Source organism: Gallinula chloropus (assembly GCF_964237585.1).
Source record: "Gallinula chloropus genome assembly, chromosome: 27".
Classification (NCBI taxonomy): Eukaryota; Metazoa; Chordata; class Aves; order Gruiformes; family Rallidae; genus Gallinula; species Gallinula chloropus.
The window spans coordinates 906915-924072 of record NC_140112.1 but is presented as its reverse complement, the minus strand read 5'-3'; the positions used below and the strand labels follow the sequence as shown (position 1 = coordinate 924072).

The 17158-nt window shown below is 59.1% G+C and overlaps 1 protein-coding gene across 1 annotated transcript in view; it reads right to left on the bottom strand.

Annotated features, from left to right (window-relative positions):
- LOC311201502 (receptor-type tyrosine-protein phosphatase V-like) overlaps nt 1-8701 on the bottom strand; it is a gene marked incomplete at its 5' end in the record, with an annotated part of 37030 nt that extends 28329 nt beyond the window's left edge. Inside the window, 7 exons of the mRNA XM_084275892.1 lie at nt 363-623; nt 1158-1430; nt 3014-3280; nt 3826-4095; nt 5075-5341; nt 7484-7547; nt 8630-8701. Coding sequence (XP_084132018.1) covers nt 363-623; nt 1158-1430; nt 3014-3280; nt 3826-4095; nt 5075-5341; nt 7484-7547; nt 8630-8701 — 1474 coding nt within the window. The remainder of the gene's footprint in view (nt 1-362; nt 624-1157; nt 1431-3013; nt 3281-3825; nt 4096-5074; nt 5342-7483; nt 7548-8629) is intronic.
- Between the last annotated feature and the right edge of the window lie 8457 nt (nt 8702-17158).

Below are 17158 nucleotides of genomic sequence, written 5' to 3'. Positions count from 1 at the left end.
AGGGACTGCTCTGTTGCTGGAGGAGGTGGTGGGCCAAGCAGTCTGGAGCAGGGTGGTGGAGAGGTGGTTCAAGGCAGATGCAGCCTGAGCGGTGCCACAGGTGGGTGGCCAAAGGAGGAGGAGGAGGAGGAGGAGGAGGGCACTGGGCTCTGCTGCCCCTTATGCTGGGCAGTTGGGCTCCAGCCCAGGATGAACAATACCCAGCAGATCCTCTGCTTTCCTCTGGAGCCTTTTGCCCTTTAATTGCCTGAAGCTGCAGCAGACCTGTGCTATCACCTGCCCTGAGGCCTGACCCTGCAGGGCAAGGCACACCCTGGTGGGAAGGCTGGGGCTGGCTGCAGTGAGGGCTGTGTCACACTCACATGTCCAGTTGACGCCGCGCCGGGGTGAGGATGTGTAGGGACCAGCCACGGTGCTGACCTCAAAGGTGTAGAGGGTGCCAGGGCTGAGGCCCTCATAGGTGAAGTTGGTGACACCTCTGAGCAGCGAGCTGTTCTTCACAGGGTGCTCCGTGGGGCTCAGGGCCAGCACGTAGCCCTCCCCTGTTGCCTCTTCCCAGCTGGCTAGCAGGCTGTGAGGGCTCCCCAGGCTGGACAGGCTCACAGCAGATGGTGGTAGTGGCTCTGCAAGGGACAAGGGTGGGACTGTGGATGTCACTCTGAGAGACAGACAGATTGCTCCCCCTCCACCAGCAAACACAAGCAACCAGGGCCTGAGGAAGAGCCTTTCACTGCTCCTGCACCAGGGTCTGGGGGAGTGCCTCTCCTTCCTGCCCACCTGGCATCAACCATGGCTCCACGAGTCACCCAGAGGGACTGGGCGTGGGGAGGTGCTGCTCTGGGGGGACTGGTGGTGCCTCACTACCCACCAAAGCAGCTGCCACGGGCAAAGAGGGGGGAAGCTGACTTGAAACCTGCCAAACACTGAGCCCTGAGGTTCCTGAGTGGGGTCTGGGCTTGATTCAGACCTGACACTACTCAGCACCGAGACCTCCGAGCCCACCCTCAGGAGGAACTGTGGGGCAGCAGCTCCAGCCCACGTCCTGCTTTTGAGACCAGGTGCTACTGCACTGTGCAGCCCACCCCTGCCCCTGCCACAGGCCCCCTCCCCAGCCCACCTGCCTCCCTCAAAAAGACACGCTGGGGCCTCCTGCTTACTTGTCCAGGCTGCTGTGCTGCGGGCTGAGGCGCGGTAAGGCCCAGCCACGGCCACCACCTGCACAGAGTATGGCTTCCCAGGGCTCAGCCCATGGAAGGTGAGGTGGCTGTTGCCTCCAGCCACGGAGATGTTCCTTATCAGAGCACCACCCTCTGCCTCCTGCAGCATCACCAGGTAGAAATCCCTCTGTCCCGCTGGGGTGCTCCAGTGAGCCTGCAAGGAGCTCGGCACCTCTGCACTGCTCAGGGTCACATTTCCAGGGCTCAGGGGGTCTGGAAGGGAACAGGATTGTGTGTGTCAGAATTATGGAGTGTTATGAAACCCACAAATCATAGAATCAGAGAATCATAGAATGGTCTGGGTTGGAAGGGACCCCAAGGATCATAGAGCTCCAACCCCCCTGCCACAGGCAGGGACACCAACCTCCAGGCCTGGAGCTACACAAGGTTGCCCAGGGCTTATTTTTTGCTTCCTTATCTGCAGGGTGACATCCAGGCTTAGACAACATTTTGGAACATACCATCTCCTTAGCACAAACACTCCTGGTCCAGTAGAGCTCAGACAAAGGTGGAAGCCCTGCTGGGAAATACCTAAAAGTGCCCCTCTTCTCCATTCATGTCCCATCAGGAGCTTGCTGATATTCCCAGGAACTGGCCTGGCCTGAAGTCCTGGATGGATGCCCTTAGCTTGTGCATCTGGCACCAGGATTTATTAATTGAGTAGATCAGAGCAGTAGTGGTAGGCAACATCAGGGATCGAGTCAGACTCGCTTCATTGCAGAAACAAACCAGCTGGGGATATGGAGGTCTTCCAAAATCCCAGCTGCAGAGTCAGTATTGAGCAAGCTCCAGCTTCCCACACTGCCAGACAGAACAGGAAAGAGATGGGGTCTCTTTCACATCACCTGGTAGCACCTAGGTCCTTCCAGCATGTGCCTGACCAGTGTCTTTGCCTTGGGTCAGGACTAATCACTGACCATGACAGCCCTGAGTCTGCAGCTTGGCACCTCCATAATGTGTTGGTCCTCACTAGAAAGGGCTAACACTTTCCTGGCATTTGGCAGGAGTCTGGCTTTTGTCCAGGAGGCTTGGCTTGCCCTCTCCATTTCCCCTCTGGTTTTCCTGGGGATGTCTGGGAGAGCAAGTCTGGGGCCAGGACTGTTCAGAGTGCTATGGATGAAGTGTTGGCAGCAACCCAGGACTGTGGTGGTGGAAATCACCCTCTCTCAGGGGCCCTTGTCAGCCTGAGGGCAGAAGGTGGAAGAAGTTGGGTTGAACAGTGCAACGAGCTGGGGTCTGGGAGGGCTACCATCAACTTCTTGACCTGCCAGAGTCTGGTTTCCTTTGCTTATGTTTGCATAGCACCCAGCACATTAGGGATATCCACCAGGATGAGGCGATCAGGGGCTACACCAAAACATACCCTTGACATCAGCCAGAGGACCAAAGACCCACAAAAACCTCCCTCCAAAACCCTCCCATTCAAACTACCTGTCCCTTTGCCCCTGTTCCCTCTGCTGCCCTTGGACACCCTGAGGCAGGAGAGCCTGTCCCCAGCTGCACCCAACACCAGCAGGATCCATCCTCCTCCTTAAAGGGGAGAGGCCACAGGCTGATCCCAGTGCATTCCAGGGAGAAGCAGCCTAGCACTGGGAATTCACCTGCCCAGGGGTCTTGCCATCCCCACCGTCCCCAAAACTGGGTGCTAGAGCAGCTGTCAGCCAGGTCCCAGCAGAAGAATGGTCCTCTGCACCCAAGGCTCTGGCAGGACACTTTTGACTTGAGAAGCTGGACTAAAGGCAAGGAGAAAGCCAGGGCCAGCAAGGTCCTGCCCCATCACTGGCCATACTACTCACATGTCCAGGCTGTGGCGTTGGGCCCTCCCACAGTATAGGGCCCGGCCATGGCGCTCAGCCCCAGCCCGTACTGGGTGCCTGGCTGGAGATGCTGGAAGGTGTAGCTGGTGAGGCCCCTCCTGGCTGACAGGGTCGTGGTCACTGTCTGGGTGAGGAGGTTGTGGAGGACGAGGTGCAGCCAGGCAGCCCCTGCAGCACCCGCCCAGGAGGCAACAAGGCTGGTACTGGAGCTGGGGCTGAGCCTCAGCTGGGTGGGGATGGAGGGAGCTGAAGGAGAAAGCAGGAGGCAGCAGGGTCAGCACTGGGGCTGGGGCTTCCCTGGACCCTCATCTTTCTCCAGGGTCTCCTAACCCCACAGATGCTCTGTGTGCTGGCACAAGGACTGAAGGTCTGGCAGGGATCTGCTGAGGGACATCTCTCCCATGTCCCTTCCCAGGCAGGCTGAGGGGCTCTCAAGGTCCCTCCATAGTGTCACATCATTTCAGGGTGTGACAGAGAGGGTGACAGCCTGTGCAGTGTGACATTTCTCCATCTACCACTAGCCAAGACCTTTTGCCAGCATCCCCAGGTTGACCACAGGGACATGGAGCACACAAATCCAAGCTGAGGGTCCTGCAAAGCAGGCCTGGGATGCAAGGTTGTCCCCTTGGCCAAGTGCCCTGGGCTTATAGCAGGGATGTGAAGAACCCCCAGCTGTTCCCCACTCCAAGCCTAGAGACCTCCACCCCATCTCCACCAGCCCAGCCACCATCCTTCCAAACCCTTTCTTCCCATCCCTTCCCTCTTGGGCAGGCACACCCATCACTCCTTACCTGTCCACTGGTGGATACTGGTGCTTGCCTGGTTGGATCCAGCCAGCGTGCTGACCTTCAAAGCGTACTCACTGCCAGCCAGCAGCCCTTCAAACAGGAACGTGGTGGCATTGGGCAGGATGGATGCATTTCTCACCAGCATCTGGGTGTCACTGTGGTAGAGGGCAAGGTGGTAGCTGTCTCGATGCCCATGGGCATGTGCCCAGGAGGCATGCAGCATGGTGGAGCTTCCAGCACTGCTCAGGCTCAGGTTGTGGACAGGTGAAGGACCTGCATTGGACATGGCACAGTGTTGGCAGGTTGTCTGGTGATGTCTGACCTGCCTGCCAGGTTGGTGGAACGCTGCCTTCATCTGATGAGGTCCTGTGAGGACTCAGTGCATCAAGCCAGCCCTACCACCTCCCTGCCAGCTCACTGCTCTCCCACTGGCTGTGTGGGATGCACTGTTCCCTTTGGATCAGTCTCTACACAGTCCCTCTGAACAGGCCAGGGAGGCTCAGCCAGGGACAACACACCAGGTGTGTGCTGAGAAAGGTGAAGCCATCAGCTTACCTGTGAGCTCACCTGCTGCCAGGTCCTCTGCTCCTCCTGGCCCTGTGGGTCCTGTCTTCCTGTGAACACCCTGCTCCCTGCAGCCACCACTGCTATCTGCCACCACCCCTCCAGCTGGCCAACCCTCTCCCTTCAGCTCTACTCTCCTCTTCTAGATTTCCCTCCTCTATCTGCACTGATTTATTCAAGGATCTTCTGGAGAGCTGTTGGCAAGGGAGGAGCTCATCCTCACCTGAGCTGTGGGCTCACCGTGCCTGCACCCTTCCCCCAGTCCTCAGCACCCACCAGGGAGGGCACAGAGCTTGGTTTAGTGGCTGAAGCAGGGATTGGCAGAGATGTGCCAAAATCAGGGAGCAGATGCTGCTTCCTTGTAGCTGTTTCTACAACACCTCCAGGCATGACATTGTCCACCCCTCAGCTCTCTGTAGTCCATATCATGGTTTGGAACATCATTTGCTGTATTTTTTCAGGAGAAGATGTAGCATGAACCCTGCCCATGCAGGGACAGGACCCTGGATGAAGCTCTGAGGACCAGGGAAAGACCCTAATCCTTGAGGAAGTGAGGAAAGGCCTGATGTCCCCATGAGCTCATGGGACTGCACACAGACCTGCACATCACATTCTCCAAAGCAGCGCAGTGATCACTGGCAGGAGCACTAATGCCCTTTGACTCTGCAGTCCCTGGCAAACCCCTTACTTGTCTGTGCTGTGACTGTCTGGCTGGTGGTCTCCTTGCAGGTGAGCGTGGCTGTCACCTCAATCTCATAGTCCATGCCAGGAGTCAGCCCATGGAACCAGAAGCTGGTGATGTTGGGTCCAGCAGATCCATTCTGCAGCAGCGTGCCTGAGCCCAGGGAGGAGAGGGCAAGCAAATATCCCTCAGCACCCCCCTCTGGCTCATCCCAGGACAGGAGGAGGGAGTCTGACCGGCCATGGTCACTTGCAGTGAGGTTCAGGAGGGTCCCTGCAGAAGGAAAGCCAAAACCTTCAAGAGGGAGCTGTGGTGCTGCTGGGTGGCCAGCTTGCAGTGTCAGGCTCCCCATCCCAACCACTCTTGCTGCACACCTTGGCACAGGCCACCCAACAACACCAAGGGCTCCAGGCAGCCTTTGGAAAACATGAGAAGGTTCAGGAACCCCCAAGGACTGGGGCCAAAGGTACCACAAGAAAGAGATGCTCCTAAGCATGGAGAATCTCCTCCCCTGGAGAAAGACCTGAATGCTTCAGGCCATCACTCGCTGTGTCCAGGCAGGCCTGGTTTATGGCAGACAGGTTGCCCTGGATTGGTATAATCATTTGTTTGACACCTTGGTTTGTTTGAACCTCTAAAAAGATGTTGAGGGTCATCCCCACTGAGGGAGCAGGACGGATATGGCAGCGGGGCATTAGTCTCTGTGTGGGCTCTGGCAGAGGGTAAAGGCTGCTTTGGAGGGATGTCATACTGTCCTAGCCAGTGCAGAAATGACATGGGAAGAGCAGGACACTGTGTATGTGGGGGAAATATGGGGCCAGGTTTGCACAACCCCCTGCTGAGGTGTGTCCCTGCCTTGGCCTTGCCACAGCAGCAAGGTCAGCACGCTGGGGCTGCTTGGCCAGCGTCGCGGCATCTGGTGACAAGGAAATGGTGTACAGATCTTGGCCTAACTGGTGGGTCATTCTCCAAAACTGGCATAGAATCCCTGCTGTTGGACTTGCTCAGGAACCACCTACACAAAGAGGAGCCAGACAGAGCCTCTCTGTTGGGACCAGGCTGGCAACGTGACCCTCGCAGGCTCCATCTCTGCCTCCCCGTGTCTCCACTAGCAGAGGCTCTCCATCCCCAGCCTTGCTGTGAACTCTGAGCTCTCTACTGCTTTCTGCCTTCAGGAAACACCCCAACAACAACTCTAGTGCTAATGAGGCAGATTTGTAATGAGGACTTCAAAGTTAGGGCTCAACAACACGTTGCAGCAGCCTACATGTGGCCTGGCAGGGTAAGGGAGCTTTAGACAAGCACAGCCCCAGCAGCCTGCCCAGGGGCTGCCTTTTCCCATCAAAAGCAGCAGTGTGGGGTGTGGGTTGAGCCCCAGGGGTGGCACTGGGACTGCTCAGGGTTTTTTTGTGGCCTTAACACAAAGCTGGACGGTGTTGAGTGCTTGATGGGAGCCTGCTGCCACCCTGAGAAGGTTCACGTGCAGATTTAGGACCAGGCTGCTCAGGGAGGGTTATCTGAAGGTAGCTGGGTGTCCCTGTGCTGGGTACCCTGCTCCCCTTGCTGGCTGCAGAGACCCATTCACAGCAGCTTGTGGAGCACAGAGCATGGCTAATCTCCTGACAACAGCCAGCAGGACCCTGCTCTGTGTGCAGTTCAAGCTGGGATGGTTTTTCACTGCAGGCTCTTCCTTATCTCCTGAAGGTATGAGTTCTCCACCCACAGTTTTTGTCTGCTGCTCCCAGGTCTCCAGCAGACTGCATCGCCTGCCTCCATCTGTCCCCTGGCAATCATCTTCTTCACCTCTGCAGCACAAATGAATATCTCAAATGGGCCAGGGGCATCCTCACAACACTGCTCATGTCTTTGTAGATAAGCTCCACCAAGAACATCACAGCCAGCTGTAACCTGCTATGCTCCATGCCCTGACTGGTGCCTGCAGATCACTGGGAAGAGTTTTCCCTGGCACAAGCCAGCGCTCTGCAGGCACCACGCTGACTCCAAGCACATTGCAGAGCTTGCTGGCTGCAGCATAAGCGTGGCTGTGCTGCTTCCCAGCCAGCCTGGCACAGCCATGGGGCTGCCCCATGGAGCACAATCTTGCTCAGCCAACTGCAGGGGCTCCGTGCAGTGCACCTATGGCTCTGTGGCTGCTGAGCCCACCTGATGCTCCATGGGAAGGGGAGAGCTTGGAACCCTGTCTGTCTCACACACTCCACCCCAGAAGGCTGGTTGCTGGAGGAGGATGGGGCTGACTCCCTCCCCCTCCCTGGCCATGACTTGCAGCCTGCAGTAAATCTAAGGCAGAGTATTTACAAAGCTAGTCTTAACTGCAGGAATTCTAACCCAGCACATCTCATCTCCCAGGCACCAAGATCACCCTCTGCAGAGTGGGAATGTCTCTGCTTGACTTACCTCTATCCATGCGGGTGTCCTGTCCCTCCAGCCCTGCCTGTGCCGTGCGGTTGCATCCCTCACCCTGGGGGATTGAAGGGGTCACATCAGAGCAAGGTGAGGTAGTCTGAGCTCAGACCAGCGCCTAAGAGAGATGCCCTGTGCCAGGACAGGTGTCAGGCTGACCAGGCACAGGTCCCATCCTGGCATGGCACCTAGGGGCTGTGACCCCTTCTCTCAGGGTCACTGCTTGCATCACCCTCCCCTAACTGAGGCTCAGCAGATGTAGCTTGTGGGCTTCCCTGGGTCCTGGGGCTGCAGACCAACATGGGGCCATGCCCATGGGGGAAGACATCACACCAAAACAAACAGGGCACAAGGGGAAGATTTGGGGAGGGACAAAGCTCTGGACAGGCCCAATTAACCTCATTCCTCTACAGGCACCTCCCCACCTTCCCATGATCATGGCAGGGAGGGGATGAGAGATGAAGGGGACCCCTGACCCTCCAGCTGCCATCCTTCGCAGCCTGCAAAGAGAAGGCTTGGCCCAAGCTCCAGAGCATCTGGCACCCTCCAAACCACAGCGGGTGCTGAGCACGCTCACGGGACGCTCCTCTCCCCACAGCCTGCTCCCGAGCAGGGTGCGCCCTGCTTTAGGTTGAGGCCAGTTCCCTCCACATGAAAGGAAACATCTCTGCCCACTCCCTGTCCTGCAACCAGCCACAGAGGAGCAATCATCTCTCTCTGTAGCTATTTTCCCCTTGGCTCTGCTGGCTGACTCATTTCTGGCTCCCTCAGCGCCGCGGTGCTTTCGGGAGGGGAACGAAGGGGCTCTGGAGCTTGGGGAAAGCAGCCAGGCAGTTCCTGTGCTGAAGGAGCCATGCAGCCATGGCACCAGGGACACGCTGGGATCCCAGGCACCGGGGCCAGAGGGCACTGTGGGAGAGGGGGGAGAAGAGGAGGAGGAGGAGGAGGAAGGGGGGGAAGTGGAGGAAAGAGCCAGCTCGTAATTGCAAACGCTGCTAATTCGGTGCAGCTGCAGGGCTGGAGAGGCAGCCCAGAAAGATGCCGTCATTCCTCAGCGGGGTAGGACTGTCCTTGCTGCCAGCGAGCTGGGGATTCAGGAGCCTGCGTGGAGCAGAGCGGGTTGAAGAGAGAAGGGCTTACCTCTGCCAGGGCTCCCTGGAGACGTGGCACCCACAGGACCAGCAGCAGCAGCAGCAGCAGCAGTGGTCTCATTGGGACCGGGGTGGCTGCAGATGACAGAGATGACAAGCTGGGGATGGAGGGGAAGCTTCTCAGCAGCCGCTGTCCCCAGCCGGCCCCTTCTCCCACGGCAGCAAGGGGCTGCCTCCCCGCATGCTCCCCCAGCGCGGGGGACAGAGTGGCATCAGTGGGGACCCTCGCCGCATGCCATGCGCATCAGCCCTGCCAGCTGTCCTTGGGCAGGACCGGAGCTCGCCTGCGGGCTGGGAGAAGGCGAGAGCGTGTCTGTCAGTCTGTCTGGCTGTGTGGCTGGCGCTCTGTGCATGTGCTATTGTCCCTCTGCGGTGGCTCTGTCGCTGTCCTTGGGGGAGCGTGTGAGTGCCGCGGCCGGGGCGCTGCTCGCCGGGGGGGCTGGAGGGGGGGCTCAGGCTCTGGCTGGGGCTCTGCAGGGCTGGAGCCCGGTCTGGCCATCAGAAGGCGGTCTGCGGAGTTGTGGGAGATGGTGCTGAGTGGGGGGAGGAGAAGAGGAGGAGGAGGAGGCAGGACGGGACAGAGGGCGGCTGGGAGCTGGGAGGAGTGCCCAAACCAGCCCCCAGCGAGGGGAGCGGGGTGGATGCTGGGCTGGGATGCTGGAGGGAGGGAGGGAACATCGGTAGGACTGTGGATCCGAGGTGCTGTGCAGCGTGCGGATCTCTCTGTGCACCTTTGAGCTCTGTCTGCATCTGTGTGATGCCCGTGAGAGAGGGGCAGGCAGACCGGAGCTGGGGGAGGATGGGGCTGGGGGTGTACCTATTGGGAGAGGTTCCTTCACAGTGCATCCATCCCTCGGGCATCCCACAGGCATCCCTGCCCGTTTGAGGGGCTGGCTGGGTCTGAGCCGTGCCTTTTCCGTTCCTGGGCTGTAGGGACAATGCTTTGCCATGGGGGAAACACGCTGTGCTCCCCCTCCCCCCCCCCAAGCTGTGTGCAGGGCTGTGTGGGGCTGTGCTGTGCCTGTGCAATGCAGGGCAGGGTGCCAGCTCTGATTCAGAGCCGAGATGCCATTGGTTTCACATCAGCGCTGGAGATCTGGGACAGTGCTGGATGAGGTTCAGTGATGCATCTATCCTGGAAGCCAGCACAGCCTGTGTGGCCGTGGGAGTCTGTCCCAGTAGCCAGCACAGATACCAACAGGGGCTATTCAAGCTCTGCTTATTGCTGGCAGCCACTGGGCTGCCAGGGTGAGTGGGACACATCCTCCAGCTGGCCCCAGGACAGCAGATATCCTCCCCCAAAAACTCAGAAGTCCATCAGGTGGGACCTGTGACAGACAGATCAGCCCCTGGTGCAGACATGGGAAAGCCCCCCACCCCTGCAGGTAATTGAGAAGAGAGGGGGACAGAAGGGCCCCTATCCAGGACCCATTTCCAACCCCAGGTCCATCCCCCAAACCTCTTGACAGCCTGATGGGACCAGCTGAGAAAGGGGACAGGGCACATAAGTCCCTTCCCCTTGGTATGGGGAACAGTCAATTCCCCAGGTCCTGGCCAAGCAGGATGGGTGCCCAGAGTCCTGCTCCATGGTCACAGTCATGTCTTGTGCAGAGGTCTGGGGCCTGGGGTGGGCTGAGGGTAAAGGAGCCCTGCTGAGCCCAGCAGTGAGGGCTTATTTACCACCTTTCTCTCCTCTCTTCCTGACTCCAGGGTGACCCCAGCAGAACGGCACCTCTCAACAACCAGAAGCCCTTCGAGTCACAGACCTGCCCTCCCCCTGCACCCTGGACATGGGGATCAGGGTGGGAGCAGAGGCAATGCCTTGATCCCAGCACAGGCAAACTCTTTTAATCCTTAATCCTGGCAGCTCCAGAGAGGGCTGAAAGTCAAAAATGCAAATGGTGCATTTGCTCCAAGCCCTGGAGGCCTAGGGAAAAACTCTGGGGCTTAGGGGGTCTCCTTAGAACTGAGGTCCCCCAGCACCCAAGGTGATGGGGATCATCAGTGCCACAGACAGCTGGGAACACCCATCACTGCTGCTGGAGTGACTGGGGACACAAGGTGGGTGCTCATGGATCCTCTAGCTGCTTAGATGGGTGGGGAGGGAGTCACCTCCACAAGCCAAGGCAGAGGGAGGTTTGGGGCTGGCTGCTGCTGTCTCCAGTGGGCTGGGGACTGTTTTCAAAGGCTCTTTTCCAGGGCTGGGCAGCTGCAGGCAGCTGGGAGGAGGCTGGAGCTCCCCACCGCAGTGAGGACTTGCCAGGTTTACCGGGGGCCCAGGGCAGGGTCTGGGAGGTTACAGCTGGCTGCTCCCCAAATGCATCTGCAGAAAGGCTCTGGGTGGATGTCCCCATGCAGGTCTGTGGCAGGGTGCAGGCTGTCAGGCAATGCCCCCTGCCATGGCAGTGCAAGGAGTGTGGGGCAGAGGCAGGGGACACTGGGGGGACTGTGTGGTGTCACGGTGCATGACAGGTGACACAAGCTGAACTCCTGGAGGGGAGCCTCTGGCTGGTGAAGCAGGGGTCAGAAATTAGGATGGAGGGCCAGGGGAGGGGGATGGGGCAGGAGGGACCCTGCATTATCAAGGAAAACCATGGGAAGAGATTTTTGCATCACCCAGTGTCTGAGGCAGGTGGCAGGAGGCAGCGTCCCCCGCAGTGACACAGACAGAGGATTTTCCCAGGCTACAGAGTCAAGGTGAGTCTCCTCCTGCTTCAAAGCACATCAAAGAGCAGGTCAGGGCTGGAAAGAGGACAAACCCACTCACTGGAGTCCTGGGAAACTCCACCTGCCCTGCCCAGCTGGGGATCAATCTGAGCCCATGGGTACCTGCTACACCTGCCCGCCCACAGCCCAGTGTCCCTGCCACTGCAAAGCCAGTCATCTCCATCTCCAGCCACTCTGGACCAGTTGGATGGACCTGCAACGGAGTAAGGTGGGATGTGGCATCCCAGGAGCTTGCTGGAAAACTGCTGCCACAGCCCTGCGTGGTGGTATGACTCCATCACCAAAGTAGTTTCTCCAGGCATTGGCTTGCTCAAGGGTAAGAGGGTCTGTCCTGCCCCTCCTGGTCCCTGGGCTGTGGAACTGAGTAAGGATTCCTGGAGCAGTGTCCCTGTTCCCCTGGAGCCTGCTGCCATGCTGTGCTGCTGCCCTGCACATCCCCATCCAGGAGAGGTGACCCCTGCCAAGCATGAGGACACGCTGGGGGTGATGATGCCCCAGCACCGTGCCTTGCTGCTCCCCAGGATAGGACCAACCTCTGGATGTGGCCCTGGAGGTGTCCCTGCAGCTCTCCCAGCCTCTACATGCTGCTGGTGGCCTGTCACAGGGCACACAGAGCTGAGTCCCCACTACCAACGGGCACACATCCATACCCCTCCCACTGATCTACACCTGGGGACCAGGTTGTCCCACCTCAGCTCCAGGAGTTTGGGCTATACCTGTGGTGGGAACAACCCCAAGTGCTGGTGGGAGCCAAAGCCAGGCTCAGCAGCCTCCCATACTGGGCAGAAGAAGCTGCTCATTATGTTCCAGCACTGTCCCCCCCAAACCCCCCCTGGTGACACCGTGTCACCGCTGGTAAGGACAGGGGGAGTGCCTGCTTTCAGTTGGGATGCCAGATCTCCCCTCTGGTTCCCCCAACAGTGAAGCCTTCAGCTGTGCCAGACCCAAAAACAACTGCAGGAGGTTTCTCCACCCAGGAGCTGGAATGAAGCCTGGAAACTCAGGGGCTGCAGAGTCATCACATTTTCCGTGTGGAAGCAAAGGGAAGGAGCAGGGGATGGGGATGCCCGGCTGCCAGGGAGCATCTGAGTGCTGTGCTGGCCAGAGCTGGGGTGGGACCACGGGGTCTGTGCAACCAAGGCACCACCTCCTGCACCGGGGAGAGCCTCAGGCTGGGAGATGGTCCTTGCCCTGGGCTCCAGTGGGATTATTATTGATGAGGGAACAGCACCCACCCTCAGCAAGTACCCAGTGATCCAGAGCTGGGAGGGGTGTCTGACACACAGGACACTGCGCTGCCATCCAGAGAGACCTGGACAGGCTGGAGAGCTGGGCAGGGAGAGACCAGATGGGGTTCAATAAAAGAAAGTGGAGAGTCTGGCACCTGGGGAGGAATAACTGCTGGGATCAGGACAGGCTGGGGGTGAACTGCTGGAGAAGAGCTCTGTGGAGAAGGACCTGGGTGTCCTGGTGGGTGACAGGGTGGCCATGAGCCAGCAGTGTGTCCTGGGGCTGAGAGAGACAATGGGATCCTGGGGGCATCAGGAGGAGTGTGGGCAGCAAGTCACAGGAGGGGATCCTCCCCCTCTGCTCTGCCCTGGTCAGGCCCCACCTGGAGTGTTGTGTCCAGTGCTGGGCTCCCTGGGATCAAACAGACAGGGATCTCCTGGAGAGAGTCCAGAGGAGGCTACGGAGATGCTGAAGGGCCTGGAGCATCTCCCCTGTGAGGAAAGGCTGAGTGAGCTGGGGCTGTTCAGCCTGGAGAGAAGACTAAGGGGGGGACCTAATTAAAGTCTATAATTATCTGAAGCAGGGGATGCAGGGGGAAATGGGCAGCCCCTTTTCAGTGTCTGTGGGGACAGGACAAGGGGCAATGGCTGCAAGTTGGAGCACAGGGAGTTCCACACCAACATGGGGAAGAACTTTTCCCCAGTGAGGGTGACAGAGCCCTGGGACAGGCTGCCCAGGGGGTGTGGAGTCTCCTTCTCTGGAGAGATTCAAGACCCACCTGGATGCCTATCTGAGTGATATGTCCTGGGGAGCTGCTTTGGCAGGGGGGTTGGACCCACTGATCTCTCGAGGTCCCTTCCAACCCCTACAATTCTATGATTCTATGATTCTGTTCAGTTTGGAGCAGAGACAGGAAAGGGGATCTCTGACAGCGTGCCCATCACTGTGGTGTCAGGTCTTGCTATGCTGATGGGCAGTAGCCACAGTGCAGTGGCAAAGGTCCTGTCTGGCCAGGGTTCCTCCTGTGCAGTGCCAATGTCAGACCAGAGCTGAGTCCACCCCCAGTTTGCCTTTGTACTCCATGCACTGGGCACAGAGTGGGTGACACAGGGCTCGTCCCTGCTGAGGCACCTCCCAGACCTGATCATGGCACCCCACACCCATGAAGCAGGGGACCCCCCCTGGGAAGCACCAGCTGGGGTGAGGATGAGCAGGGTGGGCAGCAGAGCCTGTGGCACCCGAGCATCCCCAGTGTCAAGGGGCTGTGTGTGGTGACAGCACAGTGACCTGAGGCTGGGCATGGGCAGAGCCTGGCACAGTCCCTGCACACTGCTACCAGGGACAGCAGGCAGCCAGAATGCTGGCACCCCCCTGAGGGACTCAGCCTGCCCCCCAAAGATGGCACAGCCTGGTGCTGTGCTGTGAGGAGGGGTCTGTCCCCATGTCTGGGTGCAGAGCCCTGCTGTTTCTGAGGGAGCTCTGCCAGCCCTCCCTGTGCAGGACCCCACACATCCAAGCTGATGCCCTGGGGCCTGTGATAAGGGGCACTGGTGCCACTGGGACGGGGCTGGGAGCAGCTCTGGGGCTTCTGCCCTGCCTCAGCCCGGCAGCAACATCCTTCTGGTCCCTGTCCCTCCAGTCCCTGTCCCTTCTTGTGCCTACCAGCACTGTCACCTGCCCCAGGCCACAATTTCTCCACCTGTCAGGTGCCCAGAGCTGCGAGCGAACCAGGGGAGCAGCCAGGACCTGGGGGCAGAACCTGTGGAGGATGCAGGTGCCACTGGGGCCTCTCTCTTTGCAAGGTTCACATACCACTATTCTCTACCCCTAAGCCCTAGATACTGGGCCACCCCCTTCACCCCCATTTCCAGGTGGAGCCTGGCATCCCTGCCTGTCCTGCTCTGTGCTCCTAAGCCTGGGAGCCCCTCTTCTTTTGCAGAGAGGGGAGGAAAGGCAGGCAGTGGGGGACATCACCCCTTCTGTGGGATGGCCAGGAGCTGCAGGGGTGATGCCTGTGCATGAGTGATGCTCTGTGCTCTCTGCCTGAGGGCATGAACCAGGCGCCTGAAGACCTGGGAAGAGCAGGGCTGGGGGTGACTCAGAGCAGCCCAAAGCCTGCTGAGCAGGGCAGACCTGCTCTGCACCCTCCCCCGGGCACGGGTGCAGCTCCTGCTCTGCTCCCGGGGCTGAGCAGGCTCAGGAGTCCCCTTCCCCTGGCCGGGGCAAGAGACACCAGCTGGGGAGGGCTGAGAGCAGCCTGGGGAGTCCCCACCACACACCTCCTGCAAGCAGTGCTAGGACAGAGCTGGATGGTCCCCAAAACGTCCCACCCTGTCACCAACAGGGCTCTGCTCCCACCCTGGCACTCAGTGCCAGCACAGGCTGACAGCAAAGGTGTGTGGTGCCACCAGGATACCATGCTCACGGAGCCAGGAAGCAGCCATGAAGCAGCCCCCAGTGCCCACCCACACTTGAGCATGCTGGGGACCCCAAGCACAAGATGTGCCCTGCAAGGGCACAACAGCACCATGCCAGGCTCTGCTTCTGACCCAGCCATGCAGGGAGGATGCCAAACCCTGACCCCCTCATCCCCTGCCACCCCACCCTGGGGCCATGGGATGGGGTCTGCCCACACCATGGCAGAGCACAGGAGGGTCTGTGCTCCTCCTCCTCCCACACACATCTCAGCTTCCACCCCGTGCCTGGGAAGAGAGAGAGAGGGGCAAAGAGTGGTACCTCTTCTGGTGGCCGTCCTCAGCGGGGTCCACAGCCTGTCCCCAGGAGCCTGGCACGTGTGGTGTCAACGTGGTGTGCTCACACTCCCTCACAGTGTTCCTTTACTCCTGCTTGTGCTCAGCTCTGGTGCTCAAGTCTGGGCTGGTCCTGTGGGGAAGCCCGTCTGGGCTTGCCCAGAGTGGAGGCTGCAGGATGCCAGGGAGGAGCGATCAGGTGGATGGAGGTGCCTCCATGGCCCTGTAACAACACAGGTCTGCACAGCAGGGAGGGCAGGAGACAGGTGCCACGCTGCAGGCTGGGCATGTCTCACCTCCCTGCTCCTTGCCTGGCTTTGCTCCACATGCTGTGGGTGGGGGCAGCCCAGCTCCTGGGGAGCACCCTGTGATGGGACACATCCCTGGGGTTGGTGAGCATCCCTTCAGACTGGAGTGAAGCTGAAGGAGGGAAGGGTTAAATTGGGTATTAGGGGGAAGTTCTTTGCAGAGAGAGTGGTGAGGGGCTGGAACAGGCTGCCCAGAGAGGGGGTGGGTGCCCCATCCCTGGGGGTGTTCAAAGCCAGGTTGGATGGGGCCCTGGGCAACCTTGTGTAGCTCCAGGCCTGGAGGTTGGTGTCCCTGCCTGTGGCAGGGGGTTGGAGCTCTGTGATCCTTGGGGTATCTCCCAACCCAGACCAGTCTGGGATTCTGTGATACTGCTGTAGCAAAGGGCAACAGGGAGGGCCCCAAGGCTGTGATGGACCCAGCACGGACACCACCAAGACCCATGCTCCAGCCCTGAAGGTGTCTGTGGGCTGTGATTGCCAAATGCTTCACTGCTCTGAGACCCATCAGACCAGTCACCATCCTGGAGTGAGAGCATCCTGGTCCCTCTCAGTTCCACATCAAGGGGGAAGTGGAGAGGAGCCAGTGGGTTGGCTCAGGAGGTGCAGAGCATCCCAAGAACTTGTCCACGATGGGGCTTATCCTCATCCAGTGGATAACAGCTGGTCCTTCAGTGCAAGGAAAAGGGTCCTGCTGGTGGGTTTGGAGGAGAGCTGGGACCATGGGAGCAGGTCCCAAGGCATCCCCTCTCCCACCTTGATAAATGCAGCAGGAGGAGGTACAAGAGTCATGACAGTGAGTGTGAGGACTCCTGCAGTCCCAGCTGACACAAGACCTGGAGCTCATGTTTGTGGCCTCCTCACAAGAGGCTGGGAGGATCAGCCTGGATTAGCTCCACTTGAGAGCAGCAGGTTCCTGCATCTGCTGTGAGGTGCATGGGTGGGATACCTCTGCTTCTGACCCTTCCAGTCCCATGGGAGTCACCACATTTCAGTTGCCACCCAAGGAAATCAGCCCTCCCACCATGGGCACCCATCCCTGCTGGTGCCCCCTCCAACCCCCAGCTGGGCAAAGCTCTCTGCAGACAAAAGGAAGAGGGATGCTGGCTCAGTACAAACCAGCCAGGGAGAGAAGGAAGCCCTGGGCATTGCTGCCATGCTCAGCAGCTCTGTGAACACACAGGCTCCAAATTTGGAAAGCAGCTCAGTTACCAAATGCCACCATGAACAGAAAATAAAATCACTTCAAAATGAAACCAGCCCCAGCCCCCTGGTTCAAAGTTTCCTGTCTGAAACCAAACCTGCCAGGCGGCTGCATTTGCACACAAAAGGGTTTGTTTTCAGGAGGAAGGTCTCTGGTTGTTTTTTTTTTTTGAGGAATAAACACAAGGTCTGCCCATCCTCCATGCCCCCAGGCAGGAGGCTTGCCTGGCAGCTCCAGGGGAAGGCAGGGCATTGTCCCATCTTGCTGCCTGGCTGCTTTCCCTCTCCCACGTACCCTGCGAG